The 18,478-nt window shown below is 39.2% G+C and overlaps 1 protein-coding gene across 10 annotated transcripts in view; it reads left to right on the top strand.

The window, feature by feature from the left end:
- The first annotated feature begins 1,061 nt into the window (after window positions 1-1,061).
- Window positions 1,062-18,478, top strand: part of VPS13B (vacuolar protein sorting 13 homolog B) — a 498,323-nt gene continuing 480,906 nt past the window's right edge. For 8 of the 10 annotated variants that reach the window (XM_030011504.2, XM_030011500.2, XM_030011502.2 and 5 more), the window contains exons 1-3: window positions 1,065-1,196; window positions 1,924-2,101; window positions 9,677-9,820. In XM_030011504.2, the coding sequence (XP_029867364.1) occupies window positions 1,955-2,101; window positions 9,677-9,820 (291 nt within the window). In that variant the 5' untranslated portion in view covers window positions 1,065-1,196; window positions 1,924-1,954. Of the gene's footprint in view, window positions 1,197-1,923; window positions 2,102-9,676; window positions 9,821-10,553; window positions 10,836-18,478 lie in introns of those variants that run through there. The other 2 variants (XM_041123226.1, XM_041123228.1) reach the window with 2 other exon arrangements.

Here is an 18,478-nt window from a genome sequence, read left to right as displayed (position 1 = left end):
TCTTTTCTGTTTTCAGCCATGTAACTACACCATGCAGATTAAACACACAGGATTTCAAATTTCCAGGAGCAATATATAACTCAACAGGCATATCCCAGGCTTTTCTTTAAAACTCAAATCAGAGGCCTTTGTAAAAGGATATTCATTATCTACATCAAAGCCATGCCCACAGGCACTGCCTACTGCACTTCACCCTGAAACAAATGGGCCCATGCTCTTTTCCAGCTCATCCACAGGCGAACCCATGAGGAGCCCATTAACTCGTGCCTTTCCAGGGCATTTGCTTGCTGCCAGGAGCAACCCTGAAAGGACTCGGGGCTGTTGGAAGGGCTTTTCTCTATGACCAAGATATTGAGGAGAGCTCTGGGCACACAGAAAATCGAAGGTATTTCTGAGTAACTTTCCTCTCACATCGGAAAAGGTGAAATTCAGATCCTAAGCAGAACTTCATGTAAAAGCAAACCAAAAAACGTCCATCTTTATTAAACACGGTGGGAACACCCAGCACGTTAGCCATCACCGAGATTTGCCCCAAATGGTCACTCATCAACGTTAAGAACGCGAATCGGAATTTGGAGCTGGAGTTTGCCGGAGCCACACAGCCAACGGTAACACATCTCAGGGATTCATGGTGCTACGGGTTGAAGCCCGCCCTCCTCGGGCTCCTCTGCGTCAGGAACTGACACCTATGTGGAGGCAGGACCTGCTGCGCCGTGTGAGGAAACGGCAGCCGCGGACCCCGAGCCCGGCGGGCCCCGCCGCCACTCCCTTTCCCGCTCACAGGGCCCCACCCCACCGCCGCCCCCTCCCGCCCCCTCCCACCTCCCTCACAGCCGCCACCGCCCCGCCCCGCCCGCAGCAAACCCCGCCCCCTCCCGGGCGCAACGCCCGGCCACCCCGTCCCGCCCGTCGGCTCCTGGCAGAGCGCGTGACCTCCGCCGGCTTCAAGGCCGGCTTCCGGCTCCGCCTCGGTGCTGCCGCCAAATCCTTCCGGCTGAGGCGCAAGCCCAGAGGGGCGCGGGACGGCGGCGGCGGAGGCTGGCAGGGAGCACACCCGCCGGGGAACCCGGAAGTGGCCGTGCGGCGGAGCCGGAGCGGCAGGAGCTGCATGCGCGGAGCTCCCGCGGCCCGGCCGGCCCGGTGAGGGCGGTGGCGGGGCGGGGGGCACGGAGCCTCGGAGGTGTTTGGAGGGACAGGTAACGGGGTCCTGAGAGGGCGTGGGGCTGGGGGAGGGAGGTGCGAGGGGTGTTCCGAAGGTAGGGGCGGGGGGCTGCCGGCTTCCTGGGGGTGCCCGGGAGAGGTTGCGGCGGTGATGGGGGCGGGGAAGGGTCTCTTCAGGACGGCAGGGAGGGCGGGGGTGCTGGAAAGGGTGGGAGGGGAGTGGTGGCAAGCGTTAATGTAACTTCAGCTTGGGTTGTGAAGGATATTGGTTTGCTTAGAGTTAAGGGTGGCATGAAGCTGGCATTTTTTGCCATGTACACGGTACTCGAGGTGCCGGGTCGGTGAGGTGTATCTAAGGTGATGTTTTAGTGTGGACTTTTATCAGCTAAAAGTGACAGGGTTTCTGTCATCTAAATTTTATATGAAGGTGTGGTAGACTGCTTGACCTCCTTCTTCTCTGTTTTTTGGTTTGTTTGGCTTAGTTTTTCTTTTGTTAGTGAACAAGCCAGTTATTAGTTCCAATATAGATATATATGTATATAATCTGGAAATTCGTAAATGCAAATAGGTGTGCTTTCATCTTGGTATACATTTCCTCTTCATATGTAAGTATATGTATCTCTACATATAGATTTATATGTTTAGAAAGCAGAATTTGAAATATAATTTTTCATACATCTGAACAATGTGACTGTTGCTGTATTGAAAATTAGGCTGACGGATCTATGAATAATTTCTCATGGCCTTGTCTTTTTTTCCTAGTGCTTGACCTGTAATACAGAAATCTTCCAGAATGCTGGAGTCCTATGTAACTCCTATTTTGATGAGTTATGTGAATCGCTACATAAAGAACTTGAAGCCTTCAGATCTACAGTTGTCACTCTGGGGAGGAGATGTTGTTCTTAGTAAACTTGAATTAAAGTTGGATGTACTTGAACAGGTATGTTATGTTTACAGTAGTTACAGTAAGTGTCTTTGATTTAAAAGAAGTTGACCAAATAATTTAGATTGGTCTGCACAGATAAATGTTCATTTAGTACTCACTGTTTTTCTTCTTATGCAAGTCCTTTTTTTCCTCTGCATTTAGTTATTCTTGCATTAATTCCATGCCATTTGTTTAGTAATGAATGGTAATTTGTTGCACATTCTGTAAGTTTTGTGGTGTGAAGAGAAAGGCGTTTTTGTGGACATGTTTCTTTCAGTAACCATTGTTTTACAGTACGAAGATTAACTAAATTGCTTTTCCAGTCATATTTACTAATTGCATATAGTAACCAATTCAAAATGTCATGAAGTAAAGTAGGATGTCTTTTTAATTATGCATACTAAACACAGATTTGTGTTCTCTATATTGTTGAATGACTCCAGTTTTCATCATTCCAGTTGTATTAAACTTAGGAGTAATTGAGGGACAGATTTGATCAGCTGGTTTGTGTGGATTAGATCGGAGGCTCTGTAAAACTTAGCCTTAAAAAGACAAGCTTGACCAAGTAAAACACTTGATATAGAATTTGGAGCCTGCTGTCAATATGAACTGGTTATGTCTTAGTGGAGGGACCATCTCCTTCTATGCTTATCTGAGTTGACAATTTAAGGAGTTGAGTGTGTGAGACAGATAAAGCTGTTTTCTGTTGCGCATGCTGTAGCGAGTCTTAGCTAGATTCCTGTGTCCAGATGTAGTCCAAGTGAAGAAGCTGAGAGAAATGCAGCAAAAAATAATGGGATATTTAGACAATACGGCCATTGAAAGAAGAATGAAATAGACAGGGAATGTGTTTTTAATTTTGAATAAAATAAGGTGAGACAAGATAGGGCAAGAGTTATATGGGTGAGACAGGAAAGAATGGAATAGAGTGCATTCAGGAAGACTTAGGCTGGACATCAAGGAAAATTTTCTCACGTTCTAATTGGATTATGAGGCATTGGAGTAGACTGAGGAGACCGCATGGTCTGTCTCAGGGGAGACTTTTTAAAACATGAAAGAGATATTTATGGTTAATTAAGTCTCTGATCTTGTTCTGGAAGAGGAGACAATCTTTCAAGCGCTTCTGTGCTTCTGCAAAGAGCCTGATTTGTCTTCCTTCAAGTATGTGGTGGCCTCTGTATTTTCTCTCAAGTCTTTTAATTCCTCATTTTCTTGGTACAGCTTGTCCATACAGATGATGTGCATACTAGACTTCAGTTGTGTAGGATGTGTTCCTCATGTGAATATTCAAAGCCTTTTTTAATGTGTATATTATGGAATCAAAGAAGGGTTGATTAGAAGGGAATTCTGGAGGTCATCTAGTCTAGCCTCCTGTTCTGAGCAGGGCTGTTGCCAGCATTATGTCAGGTCAGCTTGTTGTTTTCTCCAGTTAAGTCTTGAAATCTCCTGTCTTGGTTGTGAAAACCTCCTCTTTGGGTAAACTGTTCCAGTGCTATACCATGTAGAGAGAAATTTTGTTCTAATAATAAATGATGACTTGGGATGGATATATCAAACTAGCTATATTACCTGGTGCTATTAGGTTTTTGCTGCCGTCATCTATGTTGCTCCCTTTCAAATAGTTGCAGTTTGCTGGTAAGTGATCCCTGGCTTCATCTTTGTCTGCCTATGTATTAGCTGGGTACATAAATATCCAGTGCAATCTGTTAATGTCATGGCTCTTGTAGAGGCAAATATTGCCATATATACCTGTGCTCATGTCTTATCAACTTGAATGGACATGTGAATATGCAATGAACTCAAAATTTAGCTCTGATTCATTTTTTTACATTATTTAGCTGTGTGTTTATGTGAAATGTAGTGATCTTAATTTGGCTCTTATTATTCTTTGGAACTTACAGTCTGTGGGTCCAGGCATTTAGGGTGTCCTTCTCTTTTTTGCGGAAGGGATGCTGCTTTATGCCTGCTCAGCAAAACTCTGAGTAGTATGTGGTAATACAACATCCCTAAGCCTTTGCAGCTGGCAGGGAGCTCCCTTGAAAAACTAAAGACCCAGAAATTACCAGTATATATTATTTTATTTGGGTTCTCTGCCTGGATGGATTAATAATATTCAAAGTTAGTCACCTTAACTGCTCTGCTCTTCTAACATCCTTTCTGTCCTGGGCTGTTATACCCAGCCTGGATCCCTGCTCCTTATTTCGCATGAATGCAGCCTTAATTTCATGCTTTAGGCTTTGGATACAAATGCACATACCCTAGATAACTTTGTCTGGAGGCTTAAACATTTTCAAAGAATTTCAGCTTTTGTGGAACTATACGTGATTATTTGGGAACATTAGCATAGGTGCCAAACTACCTGGACAAAGCACCTTATCACAGATTTGGGAACAAGTCTGTACTTTCTCCCCTCACTCCTTGCACTTCAGCTGATGTTAGTGTTCCCATGTCATGTTGTACTCTTATGGGCCACCAAACAGAGTCCCAAAGGACAGATGAGAACAGAGTGTAAAATGCTGTCTGTCTTCTAGAAGATCTTACTTTATTTTTGGGATCAAGTTGGAACCAATACCTTTTGAAATCAGATGTAATATAGTAGTTGACATAGAAGATTTATCAAACCCAAAGAGAACGTTTCAGTACCTGAAAATACTTTGCATGTTTTTACATATATTTATGTATGTTTTATATGCTCTCATTAAACTAAGCTGAATGTTATTGCAATAACTTTTAGGGTCTGTCCTTCCCCTGCCCCCCCTTTTTTTTCTTATTTGACAAGATCAGTTCTGTAGTGAAAGCTGAGTATTAGTTTGTATTCGGGTTCAACCTTCTAGGTACAATGTAACTTTTGTACATAATTACATCAGTCTCTGAATAGCCAGTTAATTTTATAATAATTGTCTTCAGTTGTAGATTAAATCTAATAGAATTTTGGTATTAGTTTTTTTCCTGTCCTGGGTGATTCAATTACTAGAAGACAAAGTATTCCAAGAAATTTTCCATCTATGTGTAATAACTGGCACATTGTACAAAAATTATTTCAAGGAAGTATTTTGTAATTAAACTTTAAAATTAATATTTAAATATTGTTTTATGGAAAAGCCTTTTAAGCACTTTTGGCAACTTTTATGTGAAGTCACTATGGTACCAGAGGTAACAGAACTACCTATGAACTTGGTAACTAGCTTGCGTGTAATATTTCTGTTGACACAGTGGTACCAAAGAGATAAGATACATGGCAAGCTCTTTTTGCTGCTTCTGAATATTTCCACAATATTGTAGCTTATTATGTTAGCTGTTTTACAAACTCAGAAGGGAAAGGTGAAGTGGTCTTTGATTGGAAGACAAAGAACTTGATCTAAAGATTATTGAGTTTTATTCATGTGGACTTTTTATATCTGAAATAATTTAGAAAGAAAGAAATATGAAAAATGCTAGTGTACTTAAAATAATTTTAGGTAAATGAGGGCATTAAAATATCCTTACTGTAAGTGTCTGTGTTATGTGCCACTGGGTTACTTGTGAAATACAGCCTCGAATGTGAACAAAAGGTATTTGAGTTAATACTGCTGTGGAAGAAACAGTACTTGCCTATTGCCCCAAAGTTTGGGAGAGTCTTCTATTTTAGAGCAAGGGGAGATTTTAGGGCAAGGGGAATTATGGTCATCTAGTCTGCAGTCTTGCATGATGGTGGTCAGTTATTTATGTGTCAAGCCCAGGAGTTTATTTTCGGCCATATCTTAATTTTTTGAAGGATTTATATGATATAAATGTAAAGTCTAATCAGTCATAAGTACAAAAGATATATTAAGAATTTCATGCTGTACCTAATGAAAGGGGAAAGATTGCACAGGAAAGGGAAAGAATAAAAATGGTCTTTGTTATGCTGTATTATGAGCAAGTTACTAAATTTGGCACACATTTGTTTTGTATTGTCTACTGAAATAGCACAACAAAGATCTCTGCATTGCTTTAAGGAAACTTGCTTGTGCAATTAGTATAATGTCAGACAATATCTGTGTCTAAATTCCTTTGAAAAAGAACTGTGTCTTCTAAATATGCTGTGCATTTGGCTGTATCACCTCATTTTGAAAAAATTCCTACTTCTGTTTCTTTCAGTATCTTACAGTTAACTAGACAAAAATGAGAATATGTTAAATCTGTCCAGCAAATAGTGGAAAAAGATCTATTCTACAATGCCTTCTGAAGTAAACTCATAACTTACACTTGTGAACACAAGTCAGGATCTAAACAGACATTGCGGTATTGATGAGTGACATAAAAATTAAGTATCTGTGAGTCTGGAAAGGGAATTTATTTCTGTTACTGTTAGTAGTGGTAGTTTACTGTCTTGATTCATGAAAACATTTTCTCTCAAGTTGTAATGTATTTTTAGATTGCACAGGTTTTGGATAATTTATTTCTGTGCCCCCTTCCCCACCCCTGCCAAGCTGTGGGACATAAGGTACTTTTATTGTGTGATTAGTGTAGCAACATCTGTAGCTAAACTGTCCAGTACTTTCTTTTCAGTGGCTTAACTGAAACTGTCTGGATTAAAATTTTGTGTTGATTGTAAGCCTAAGGCCAAATTTTTTAGGAGAGAGGCTTTTAGCTGAAATACTACAGTACATTAGTGAATGAGATGAAGAAAAAACACTTTGTAAAAACAAACTAACAATTTTCTTCAAACTGTTTTTATGAGAAAGTCTGTAACTATCATCTTTTGGAATGGGGACTTGAAATGAAATGTGACTTTGCGTAAGCATGGCTGAGGTAGGAGTCAAGAGTTTCCCTGGCATGAGATGGGTGTGGGTTTTTTTGAACTTCATTAATGAAAGCTCATTAAACCCCTAAAACTAATTTACAAACTGAAAGCTGTGCTTTGCAAAAAGATAGAGCTATAATTTTGTGTAGTTGTCTTCTCTGAAGATTTTGTCAGCAGTGAACATACTTCATCTTAGCTCTTGGATGTAAGATGAACTTTTTCATAGTACCAGTAGGAAGGCTGAGGAGGTATCAGCTGCAGAATGGAGAGAGTGTTCCTTAAAATTGCTCCTATTAGCAGCTGTTGTCACTGTGATGGTGCTTGGTATTTGTGCGTAAGAATAGTTGACTTCTCTTTTGGATGACTGATAATTAGAGGCTATATTAGGGTGCTAACCTGTCACAGTTGCAATAGTGGTTATTTCAACTCTGAACTTATGATGCAGTAACTACTTAGAAAAATCGAAATTTTTAGTCGGCTTTCAAAATGTGTCACTAAGATTTGATTATGAAAACGTGTCACTAAGATTTGATTATGGTTTCAAGATGTTAGGCAAATGATGACTTAACTAGCTTCACAGAAATATTCTATAGGTAGACTTTATAATACACGTCAAGTACTAAATGCAAAATCCACTTGTCCTCAAATTTTATTTGTGTAGAACTTCTATACAGCAGGGATAGGTCTAGGGTCAAGCAGTGCAGGAAAACAGGCTTTCTGGATCCACTTCTGGATGTTTGAAATTCCCTAGCAACTTGCTTGCTTGACCTCAGAGTTTCATCGACCTTCTGTATTTAACTTCTACTCATTCATAGGAGTACTGAGTCGAAGCATTTAAGTACCTAAACTGAGCCAAGGTGCAAAGGTGCTTAAGCCCTGGGTTGCCCAGTTTTGCCAGGGAAATTCTGAAGTTCTGAACAAAGTTTTATGTCCCTGAGTTTACTAAGGAACACAACAGTTAAGAACCTGGGGATGCTGGTCGACATAAGGCTCAGTATGAGTCAGCAGTGTGCCCTGGCAGCCAAGAGGGCAAACCACATCCTGGGGTGCATCAAACACAGCACGACCAGCCGGTCAAAAGAGGTGATTATCCCACTGGACACAGCGTTGGTGCGGCCTCACCTTGAGTAGTGTGTGCACTTCTGGGCCCTGCAATTTAAGAAGGATGCGAAGGTCCTTGTATCTGTCCAAAGGAGGGCAACAAAGCTGTGAAAGGGCTGGAAGGAATGTCCTATGAGGTGCAGCTAAGGACTCTGGGTTTGTCTAGTTGGGAGAAAAGGAGGCTGAGGGGCGACCTCATTGCTCTACAACTTTCTGAGGAGGGGAAGTGGAAAGGGAGGTGCTGATCTCTTCTCCCTGGTATCCAGGGATAGGATGTATGGGAATGGTTCAAAGCTGCAGCAGGGGAGGTTTAGACTTGACATTAGGAAGCATTTCTTTACTGGGAGGGTGGTCAAACACTGGAACAGGCTTCCTAGAGAGGTGGTCGATGCCCCAAGCCTGTCAGTGTTTAAGAGGCAGTTGGACAAGGCTCTCAATAACATGTTTGAACTTTTGGTCAGCCTGCAAGTGGTCAGGATGTTGGACTGGATGATTGTTGTAGGTCCCTTCCAACTGAAAATATTCTATTCTAATGGCTGAAACTATCACCAAGCACCTAGGACACTTAGATTCACCTCTTTCTCAACCTGAGAAGACTTGCACCTTTAGTTCCAAGCATCTAAGATGAAGATGCAAACACTAAGCTATAAGCAAGTCCAAGTGAAGACATCCATTGTTTTTTTCCCATTAAAACTTTAAAACTTTATAGCCAAAAATGCCAGGATAGGAGATCAGAAAGGTAAGAAGATATATCATCATTGAAGCCTCATCATTAGAATACTTAGTATTAAGAACGCTGACTTAAAATTCTGGCATAGTATCAAATATTGTTTCTTTATTTTGCACTAAGCACCTATTTTTATTATTCTAAATCTTGATTTCTAGTGCTGGGGCCAGGTCTCTAGCCTGGCCGTTCTGTCTGATAAATGTTAAGCTCATGCTTCCCAGGAGAAGCCCTGAAGCTACTGGGCAAATTTCAACACTTTGTATCCAAAGAATTTATCTAAACCGTGGCACCTTGTTTCCTGCTGCCTTGCTGCATACAGCAGCTGGCTCACTGGGGCTGTCCTATAGAGGTGTGATCTATGCATTATTGACTGGGTGGAGTGCCAGGCATTTGTTAGGAGTTCTGGACTGACTTGGACCAGTTTTTAAAGCAGCGTGACATCCACGGTAGGCCTTGGTGAGGAGGTTTTGCCAATGAAGAATTTAGTAACTTTGTATTTACTGAGCAGTTTGATGTGAATGGGGCAACAATGGGCTGATCTTAAGAGCACTGAGCTCTTGCAACTCAAAGTACTGAAATATTTTGGAAGAAATTGCCTTGCTGTGGCTTTGTCAATGTTTGTTTAGTTCCAAATTTGTGTTCTTCGGAATAATGCAGGCTGCATATCAATGTAAGTATTTACTTTCACCTGGTTAATACCTACTTGCTCCTTGAATAGTGACACAGTTTGCAGTTACTTCAGGCGAGAGATGTGGTTTTAAACTTTTATTGTCAAGGACGTGGTAATCCAAATGTCTTCTTTGAACAGGCTAATTGTAATGTAAGTGTGCAAGTGATTATAAAGCCAGTTGCCAAGCCCCATGGGACACTGCTGATTTGGAGAGGGAGAATAAATTTTGAATTATGTTTTATGCTAGAACTGTACAATTTTAAGTTACAAATGTGTCTTGAATTTTGATATATTTCAGTATTTAATTCACCTGTTTGTTGTTGTTAGGAGCTGAAACTACCATTTACTTTTTTAAGTGGGCATATTCATGAACTTCGGATTCATGTGCCATGGACAAAATTGGGATCGGAACCAGTTGTCATCACTATCAATACAATGGAATGCATCTTGAAATTAAAGGATGGAGCTCAGGTAAGAAATTTGATGAATACTTTTCTAACATGGAGAGGTTGATGAGAATGGTCACTTTCTTTAAAGCCATCTGAAGAATCAGGCATGTGAAGCTGCGGTCCCTGTTATTTTCCAAGAGGCTAATGTTGTTATTCTCATCATGGCTAGTATCTTCCTTTATGCTTATTTTAAATTCTTTATTAGCTGTAGCTATGTTTTTGCAGATGTAAAAGCTTGTTAATAGTGCTCTGCCAGAATTTTCCTATGACTAGACAAGAAATGGACTTCAAGAGGAATATAGCATCCTGTGTGCTTCAAGCTTCTGCCTCCTAAGAAGCAGTGCTGGTTGCTTGACAGCTGTGTGCGTTACCACTGAGCATTGGGCATTTTTCAAAAGATGTGTTATTACTGAAGGAATGCTTTAAAGATCCTGGAGTGTAATTCTCGTTTCCCTTTAGAAGTTACAGTACTTGCTTGAGTGTACTTGGAAGACTTCTTACATGTAAGGGTCTCAAAGGGCTTTTGTTTATTTGCTCACAATAATTTGTCCATTATGCTGTTTCACAGGCTCAGGAAAGATTTCCTTTTGACATAATGAAGCTGAAATATGCAGTGGCTCAATTTTGTTACATGTCTAACTTAGTTAATAAAAAGTACTTGGGTATGTTAACGTTGAACTTTTTTTTTTTTTTTAGTCAGTGGTGCTTTAACTCTAGAGAGGTTTTGTGGCTTGCTTTTTTTTTTTTTTTTTTTTTTTTTTTTTTTTTTGTTAAAGCCTTGTTCACATTTCAATTCCAACAGAGTCCTCCAGTTGTATTAAGGATAATGCAAAAGAAAATTTCAATTTGTTCAAAGCTCTCAAGTGTTTGGTAGGGTGCTTGATGAGTTGTTAACATTTAAAATCAATAATTAGATATAAGCCAGCAAGAACATTGGAAAAAAAATTTTCCTTTATATTTGATATTTCTTGTAATATTCTTTTACAGTTCCAGGGCTAAAAGGCTTTTGTTGCTGGAGTAGAAATCTCTAGTCCCAGGTATGCCACCCACAAAGCATATGCTTGCATTCTGTAGTTACACTTAATCTATGTGCGTATGTGCATATACACGCATGTACGCACACCAACAGCCAATGCTAAGTACTTTTCCAATGTTAAGGTAAGATTTTGAGGCCAGATGTTCCATGAGAAATGTGTTTTAGAAGCAGCAAATTGCAACTAATTATAGAAGTTGCAGAAAAAGATCTGTAGCCCATGACTTTGTGCAACCCGGAACTAATATTTGATATTGGACCATGCAGATGGCTACTGCTGGAATGATCAGATTTCCTGCTTGCATGGTATTTGAAACTTAAATTTTGTGGTGCATACAGCAAAAGGTCAAGTGTCACAAATGTAAAGCACTCTCAAAACAATTATTTGTTACAGATGTTTAAGATTCAGAGGCAAGAAAGGATTTTTGAAAATTGCAACTGACATTTGAACAAATTATTCAGTGGTATGTACGCTCAGGAGGGTAAAATTTGGGTCTGTGCCATAGAAGGATTACCTTTGACTAACAAGAATGTAAATGAAAACACTTTTATGCTGTTTTCTAGGACATGGTTTAAAAAGTTGACAGCTTGAATTTTATTTCTTGAATTACTATTTGAAAGTGTTTTATAAAAAGAAAATGTTTTGACAAATTCTTGTGTTCTAACTTCCAGTGTGACAGTGTACTTGGCTAAAACCAATTGTCGTAAAAGTCTTTGTAGTCAGTGAATGAAAAACGTGAATGAAATAGAATATTTCTGTGGAAAATGGTAGTAAAATGACCTTTCGTTGAATTTAGATCCAACTGGAACTGTTCTACCAAGAACTTCATATCAGTGAAGAGCATAATTAGCAAGAAAGTTTAGATTAGTTCTCAAACTTATTGGCTTGATCCTGCATTTCCCTCCTCAGGTGAAACTTCTAATGAGCACATGCATAATTTCACCTGAGAAAAAATAAAGTTTCTGACCTCAACTTTGTGTATTCTTTGGAAAGGGGCTATTTCAAAGAATGTTTATTTTGATGACCTATGGGGATTAAAATACATGGCATTGTTTTAAGTTATTGTCCAGTGGAGCCTAGAGATTTTTGTGAGCAAAAAACTCTCTCCCTTTGTATGTTTCTGAAGAGTGGCAGCCCCCTGGGAATGTTTTTGTACATCTGTGCTTTATTCTGATGCTGTGTCATTGTTAGTTCAGTTTCAATGTTAGTTTGGTGGGTTTTTTTTGTTCTTTATGCTATTGCAGCATCTCCTCAGCTGAGAGAAAAGTTTGGAGTAGACGGTAATGGCTCAACTTCTAGTTTTATGCTGATAATCTCCTTTTCTAAGCAGAAATGTTGTATAAGTGGTAAGTTTACCCAGTGATATACAAAATCCACAGTGTAGAGTTAGTGGTCTTTTTAGAGAATTTTGAACTTTGAGCGTTTTGAAGGTCATTGCTATTCCCCTGTTTTCTGTGCTTTTTCTTCCTTTCCTTCTCTACAGGTGATACTACCATTTCTAAAACTAGAAAGTTAAATAAATGTGGCTACTTTATAAGAAAATGAAACTTAAGTCCATCAGGAACAGAACTTTGCAGTGATTAAAGTGGTGTTCTATTGAACATGCTTTGTATGTGCTCTTTTGATTATAAATTTGGTTAATGCCAGTAATTGAAGTAGAAATTGGGTGGGAGGCATTTTGCATTACTTTTTGATATCTGTTAGCTTAATGGAACTGTGCCTGTGTTTTTGCTCCTGAATGTAATCTTATGCAGCACCGAGTTTTAAGTATGACCATATATAATGTTATAAAATTAATGAAATATGTTGGTAAGTATGATTTGAAATGTGTTCTTAAGCACTTAAATGTGGCTCTGAAGTTTGCCTGACTTGTATTTGATAAGTTATGGTAATTGACTCCCATGAGACTGTTCTTCATGAGAGTTATGTATTGTTTTAGAGGGTGGTTAAAGTTCTAGTATTATATTTTTCTCGTTACTTATCTCTATATATTAAATCTCAGGACTTTCATCTAGAATTGAAATCCCCTTGCTAAACTTCTGTTCATGCTGTTTTTCCTCCTAGAGTTTTTCTCCTTTTTTGTCCTGTTGGACCTTTCTTAACATTTTCCTTTTCTATCCAAATTCTTTCTTTCTTTCTTTTTTTTTTTTATAAAGCTATTTGAAATTCTTTGCTCATTTCTCTTCCTCCCTCCATGCCACAATACCTCTGTGCCCAAACCAGAGGCTTTAAATTCAGACTGTGCAAAGTGGGAAGGACAAGCCTGTGTCTGTTTCCTTCACCTTCCTGACATTATAACTAACCACAAGACTAATCTTCTTTATGTTCAACCTTCAATTCTGTGGATTTTAGTCTTGGAACTGATGCAAATGAGGAGATTCAAAGAGAAATGCAGTATCTGTATTACTGCTTCACTTTTGAGTCCTTGCCTTTAATCAGGATGCAGTGCATCAGGAATATGCTGATGTGTAGGAAGATGAAAACTCTCTCTACCCCAAGGATAACTAATTATGGAATCAGGGAAGACTGTTAGATACAAGCACTTACAGGGGCACAGGGAAATCAAGTAGTTGTTTGGATCACCATACAGGCAATTAAACGCTGTTCCTTTTATGAGACATTACGAAGGAGGTTTTGAAGGAATATAACAACTTTGTGGAAACGGTGGAGAACAGCCCACAAGCATGACTGTCAGAATAGCAGATGCATACTGTCATATTCTTATCTGAAAATCAGTAGAGACTGCCATCAAAGAATGCTTAAAGCAGAAATTGATCTTGACTGGGAAATGATTGAGATGGTAGATTGGTGTGCAGACAGGTTATGAAGGACTTTGAAAGTGAAGACAGAAGGCTCATGTTTGATGAGTGTATAGTTATATAAAGTTTTTGCTTAGGTGGTAAAGCTAGCTCCAGGTCTGAAGCAGTGCTTTGCTGTTTTTCTCCTTCTCACCTGGGTTGTAGTAGTTTAATTGAATGTGGCTGTATGGACAAGTGGTGCTGTTTTCTCCATTTGAGTGTATATGTATGCTGTTCAGTGACAGCAAAAATGTGGTAAGACTTGAAGTCAGAGGACTAACTGCCTTTAGTTACCCACCTTTCTGCTTTTCATTTGCTCATGTAGAAGCTCAAGGTCTTTATTTTTAAAATGTTTTCATTTGGTACTTATGCATTTGCACAGTGATATCTTTAGTTCACTAAATCTGATATTGAGTTTTAACACTTGTATGCAAAGTTTAAGGTGAAGATTAAATTGAGAGCTGCCCTACAGGAAGCAAGCTATGTCATCAGCTAGTCTTGAATCATAATCTCAGGTTAACGATGAATATGAAATTCATCATTAAGCAGTCAGTTCATGCTGCTTTTATTTGTGTTTTAATAGCTTAATATAACAAAGGGAATTTTATCTGTTTCTGTGTGTGCGTGCATGCAAATAAGTATATATAAGTAACAAGAACAGTTTTCCCTATTACTTTTACTTAAAATAAATTCCTGTGTATAAATTGGACTTTAAGTAGTTTAATCTTTTCCAAAGGTTCAGGAAGGTTTGGCAGAGCCTTTGGTTGGGTTTTATGCCATTTTCTGTCAAGAACTCCAGTCTGAAGAGTTCTTATGTTTTCTATGAATTCTTTCATGTGAAAAGTGTTTTAGGTAGGAGAGTCTCTTTCAAGGATATTATCTTTCTGAGGGAGAAATACCATGTCCCACAAAACTCTTGCAAAAACATTTATTAAACTTATTCTTTCAGTAGAGGAATTGGGAAAGGCAGGCTGCAAGAGCTGCTAGAGAAAGCCTTGCAGCATTTGGTTCAGACACTTGTCTTTGTATTTCCAGGGTTTTCACATGAGTGGCTGAAGAGGAGATACTGAACAGCTTTGCTTAAAGCTGGATTAATATTCATATGTTTTAGCTGGGCAAGCAAGAGACTTTAAAAGCACTTTGAAAAGACTTTAAAAGCAAGGTATATGACATTTTAGATTGCAATAATTCTGCTTGCAAAAGAAGAAACTGCCTTTGCTGTGAATTTGTTCAGACACCTATGGGCATGTTTCTTAATACTCTAGCTGTAGAAGTCCTGCCACTGCCATTGTGTTGCCTCAACCTGAATAGCTGGCTTGCTTACCTAAGTGCCTGTTACCATGTTAGTAATTTTGGACAGTTTTCATGTGAATTTGTCAGCATGTTTCTTTTTGAAGTCCTTTTCAGGGCTAAGTAATGGTGATTTCAAATGTCTGAAGCTGATTACTATGAGAGGTATGAGTGGTCCCACTCGATTCCTTCTGTGCTTGTGCTGGCCCCTAGCAGAGCTTCCAATGTTGGTGTGCTGCCTACAGGCAAAGATAGAGGAGCAATCCTGACCCAATCCTAGTGCTTAGTCTGTGTGAGTGAGCCTTGCTTTTAGGTGTTTCTGCTAAAGAGCAAGACTTGGGATAGTAAGCACTTTTGCTTTCTGCTCCATGCAATACTGGGTGACATCTTCATTGGCAGTGCTGTACCTAGCTTCTGAGAACACCCATAGGGACAAGGCATGATAAACTGTCCCAGTATCTTCAGAATACATGTAACTGTTTATGTGAGAAGGACCTGACTAGGAGGACGCTGTTCTAAGCAGCCAAACAGCTGACAACCAAGCAAGACAGGGAAGGTATGAGTGCCCACTGTAACAGAACTTTCTGGTTATTGTAACATTTTCCCAGTTTTTTATCATGAGAGTACATATGTACCTGAAAGGTGTAAACAAGTTTTCCTTTCTTTCTGCTAGCTTGTCTTCTAAACACTTTCTCCAACTGTCTGAAAATTAAATGCTATTAGAAAGATTTAAAACTTGATAGTTTCATTCATTGAAATATTTAGTCCTGCAAATGTCAACATTGTATGTCTTTAAAAAGAGAAGCCAAGTACACTGTGTCAGGCATGTTTACTGTGGTAGCAGATTCAGGAACAGAAAAGCAGTCAAAAATGTAGTTGGGGCTGTGTTCTTACTAAGGAGCTCAGATTTTGAATGCAGGTCATTTGAAGAGGGATATTGTTGAAACAGTTAATGGTTGGACTCTTATTATCTTAAAGGTCCTTTCCAATCTAAATGATTCCATGATTCTAAAATCAGCCTGGTCATTATTACAAAATGTATTGAGATTGTGTAACACCAATGATTTTCAGTAGGTTTTTTTATATTCAAATGGATGCACTTTGCAAATTGTAAGTGTAATGAAGAGAGTGCAAGGCAAGGGTATGGGCTCAGTGTAGGTGTTGCAAGATAAGGAATCTGCCAGGAGCTGTGTGTGTAGTTACAGTTTTCCCTCCACTGCTTGTAAGCAGCTGGAGCAATAGTATCTAGTCAGTAAATGTTGCCTTTTCTCAGCTTCCCCGTTGTTTTCTGAATAAGACCTTCTCTGTGTACCTCTTTGTGGTGTAGTTCAGATCAAGTTTGTGCTTTTGAAGAAATCTCCTGGCTGCCCGGGCTTACTGTGCTTTGACCTCCATTGTGGGATGGTCTCAGAACTAATAAGCTGGATCCCTTTTGGGTGAAACTAAAAGGAAAATGTACTCTAGGAGCATGGTAATTGTGCTCCAGCTGTGAACTGAAATTAATGAGAATGGTTGTCTTGTGTGAGTTGTTAATAGAATCAATACTCTGTGATCACTAGCCATGGTGTTGTCTCAGATTAAGAGCACAGTGAATCCCACTAGACCAGTTGAGTTTTTTCTCAGAAGTTGTTCTGGCTGTCTAGGTTCAGAAAGTCTGTCTAACCCACATTTAATGCCTGCTTCTCCGCTTTTCATAGTTAACGTGTCTGTGACAGTAGTCATCTCATGAAACATCTCATTATGGACATGATGCAAGCACCACTTTTTTTATTTTCCCCTATCCTCCTTTATAAAAGCACATCCCTCTAGTATTTTCTGAGACTGTAGTAAATTTGTATGTTCATCTTATCCAAGGGTTCAAGAAAAAGTGTACATGGTAAGAAAGCATAATCTAAGCTTCCAGAATGATAGATTTTTATCACTCTGTTCATTTTTATAATGATTTAAGTAGCAAACATTCTGCAAATAGTCTGGAGTTGCTCTCTCAGAATGTACTCTCTCTCAAACTAGAAGAAAAAGGAAAACTGTCTGTGGTAGTCAAGCAGGTCCCATATTACAGGCAAATACCAGCGCTTGATATCTACATATTTGGTGTGGACAGGAGACAGCAAATTAATACTCATATCCTACTTCCAGCAGTGTCTTGAACTCTGTATAAACAGCAGAACATTTTGGTATGAGATCATTTGTCAAGAAGACTTCAGAGTAAATTGGAAGAATTTTAGGCATATGAGGATGTAGTGATAAAGAAGGTAACGGGCAAGACTAAGCAGTGCAGCTGCACTTCAGATTGTCATCATGAAATTTCTTTCTTAGGCATGACCAAGTGAAGTCCTTATGTCCTTCCTACTGACAAACCTCAAGGTTTCATTATCCTGTGTAGATACCTCATAGTGTTGCTGCTGTTTATTTTGTTCTATGTACTGTGGAAACCTAATTTGATACTGGTAGAGAGCAAGAAGTTTCTCCTTTTCACATATTAGAAGTCTAGCTCTAAAATTCCTGTTCTCTTGTTCCTTCTGTCCCGAGCTACCTCTTTCTAAACTGATGGTTTGCTTCAGTTTGCAAAAAATGGTTGAAGGGCAGTCTTCATAATGTAGTGCTCGTAGCTGTAAAGCTAATTTGACATGGACATATTATCTTATAGCTGCTGTACTGGTGGAGGACTGCTGTTTAAAACCAACTTTCTTCAGAAATAATAAAGCCTGCCAACTGTTGGGGTTTTGTTGAGGTTCAAGACCTCAGGTTCCCTAGTTGCCTTGTCATGACTTGTGGACTTTGTATCTTTTAGTACGCTCATACAATTGGTTTGTTTTAGGCATATGGACTAGGCTTCTTGTGATCTATTCTAAATTGCTTTTTTGCTTTTCTGGAATTTAAATATTTAGAATTAAAGAATATTTGTTTTTTATTACTGTTTGGCTATATTGGCTTAGACTAGCTCATTGTCTTTTTAAGATGTCTGTTGTGCATTCGGAAACATGGCCTTGCCAAAGAGGAAATAACACTTTTAAGTTTTAAACAACCCATTGCCCTCCAAAAAGACAGCTTAATTGTCCTTTAAATTTAACAAGGACAGGAATATATTTACTTATGTATAAACATGGGTTATATACATTAATGTTTTGATTCTTTATACGTATAAGTGCACATGAACTTCATTTTAACTCCCAGGTTTGGAGGCTGAGCTTTTTTTTCAAATGCTTGTGTCGTGCTAGCTCTGTATGTCATTTAATGTATGACCTTTCTATAGGCTGTTAAACAACCCTGCAGCTGCAGAGACTGCAGCTCCAATTTTCTTCCTTTAGCAGGTAAAATTTGAGTTAACTGGATAGTTGCAGGATATGTACATTTCCAAGAGAGCTCTTCTGGAGTCCTCTCTGACTTGCTGTGGAGTCCCAAGTATATTTGCAAAAGTAGGCACTTCACAATTTGCATCAGATTTATGGTGTTGCTAGCTTAGCGCAAGAAACGTGTTTGGAGCATGCCTTTTGAAGTTAGTTGGTCTTATGCAGAACATCAGTTGGAGATCTGCCTTTCTCAAGTAGCAAGAGGAAA

This window comes from Aquila chrysaetos, chromosome 4, assembly GCF_900496995.4.
Source record: "Aquila chrysaetos chrysaetos chromosome 4, bAquChr1.4, whole genome shotgun sequence".
Lineage (NCBI taxonomy): Eukaryota > Metazoa > Chordata > Aves > Accipitriformes > Accipitridae > Aquila > Aquila chrysaetos.
The sequence above is the reverse complement of the archived record's forward strand: the minus strand, read 5'-3'. Positions and strand labels throughout refer to the sequence as shown.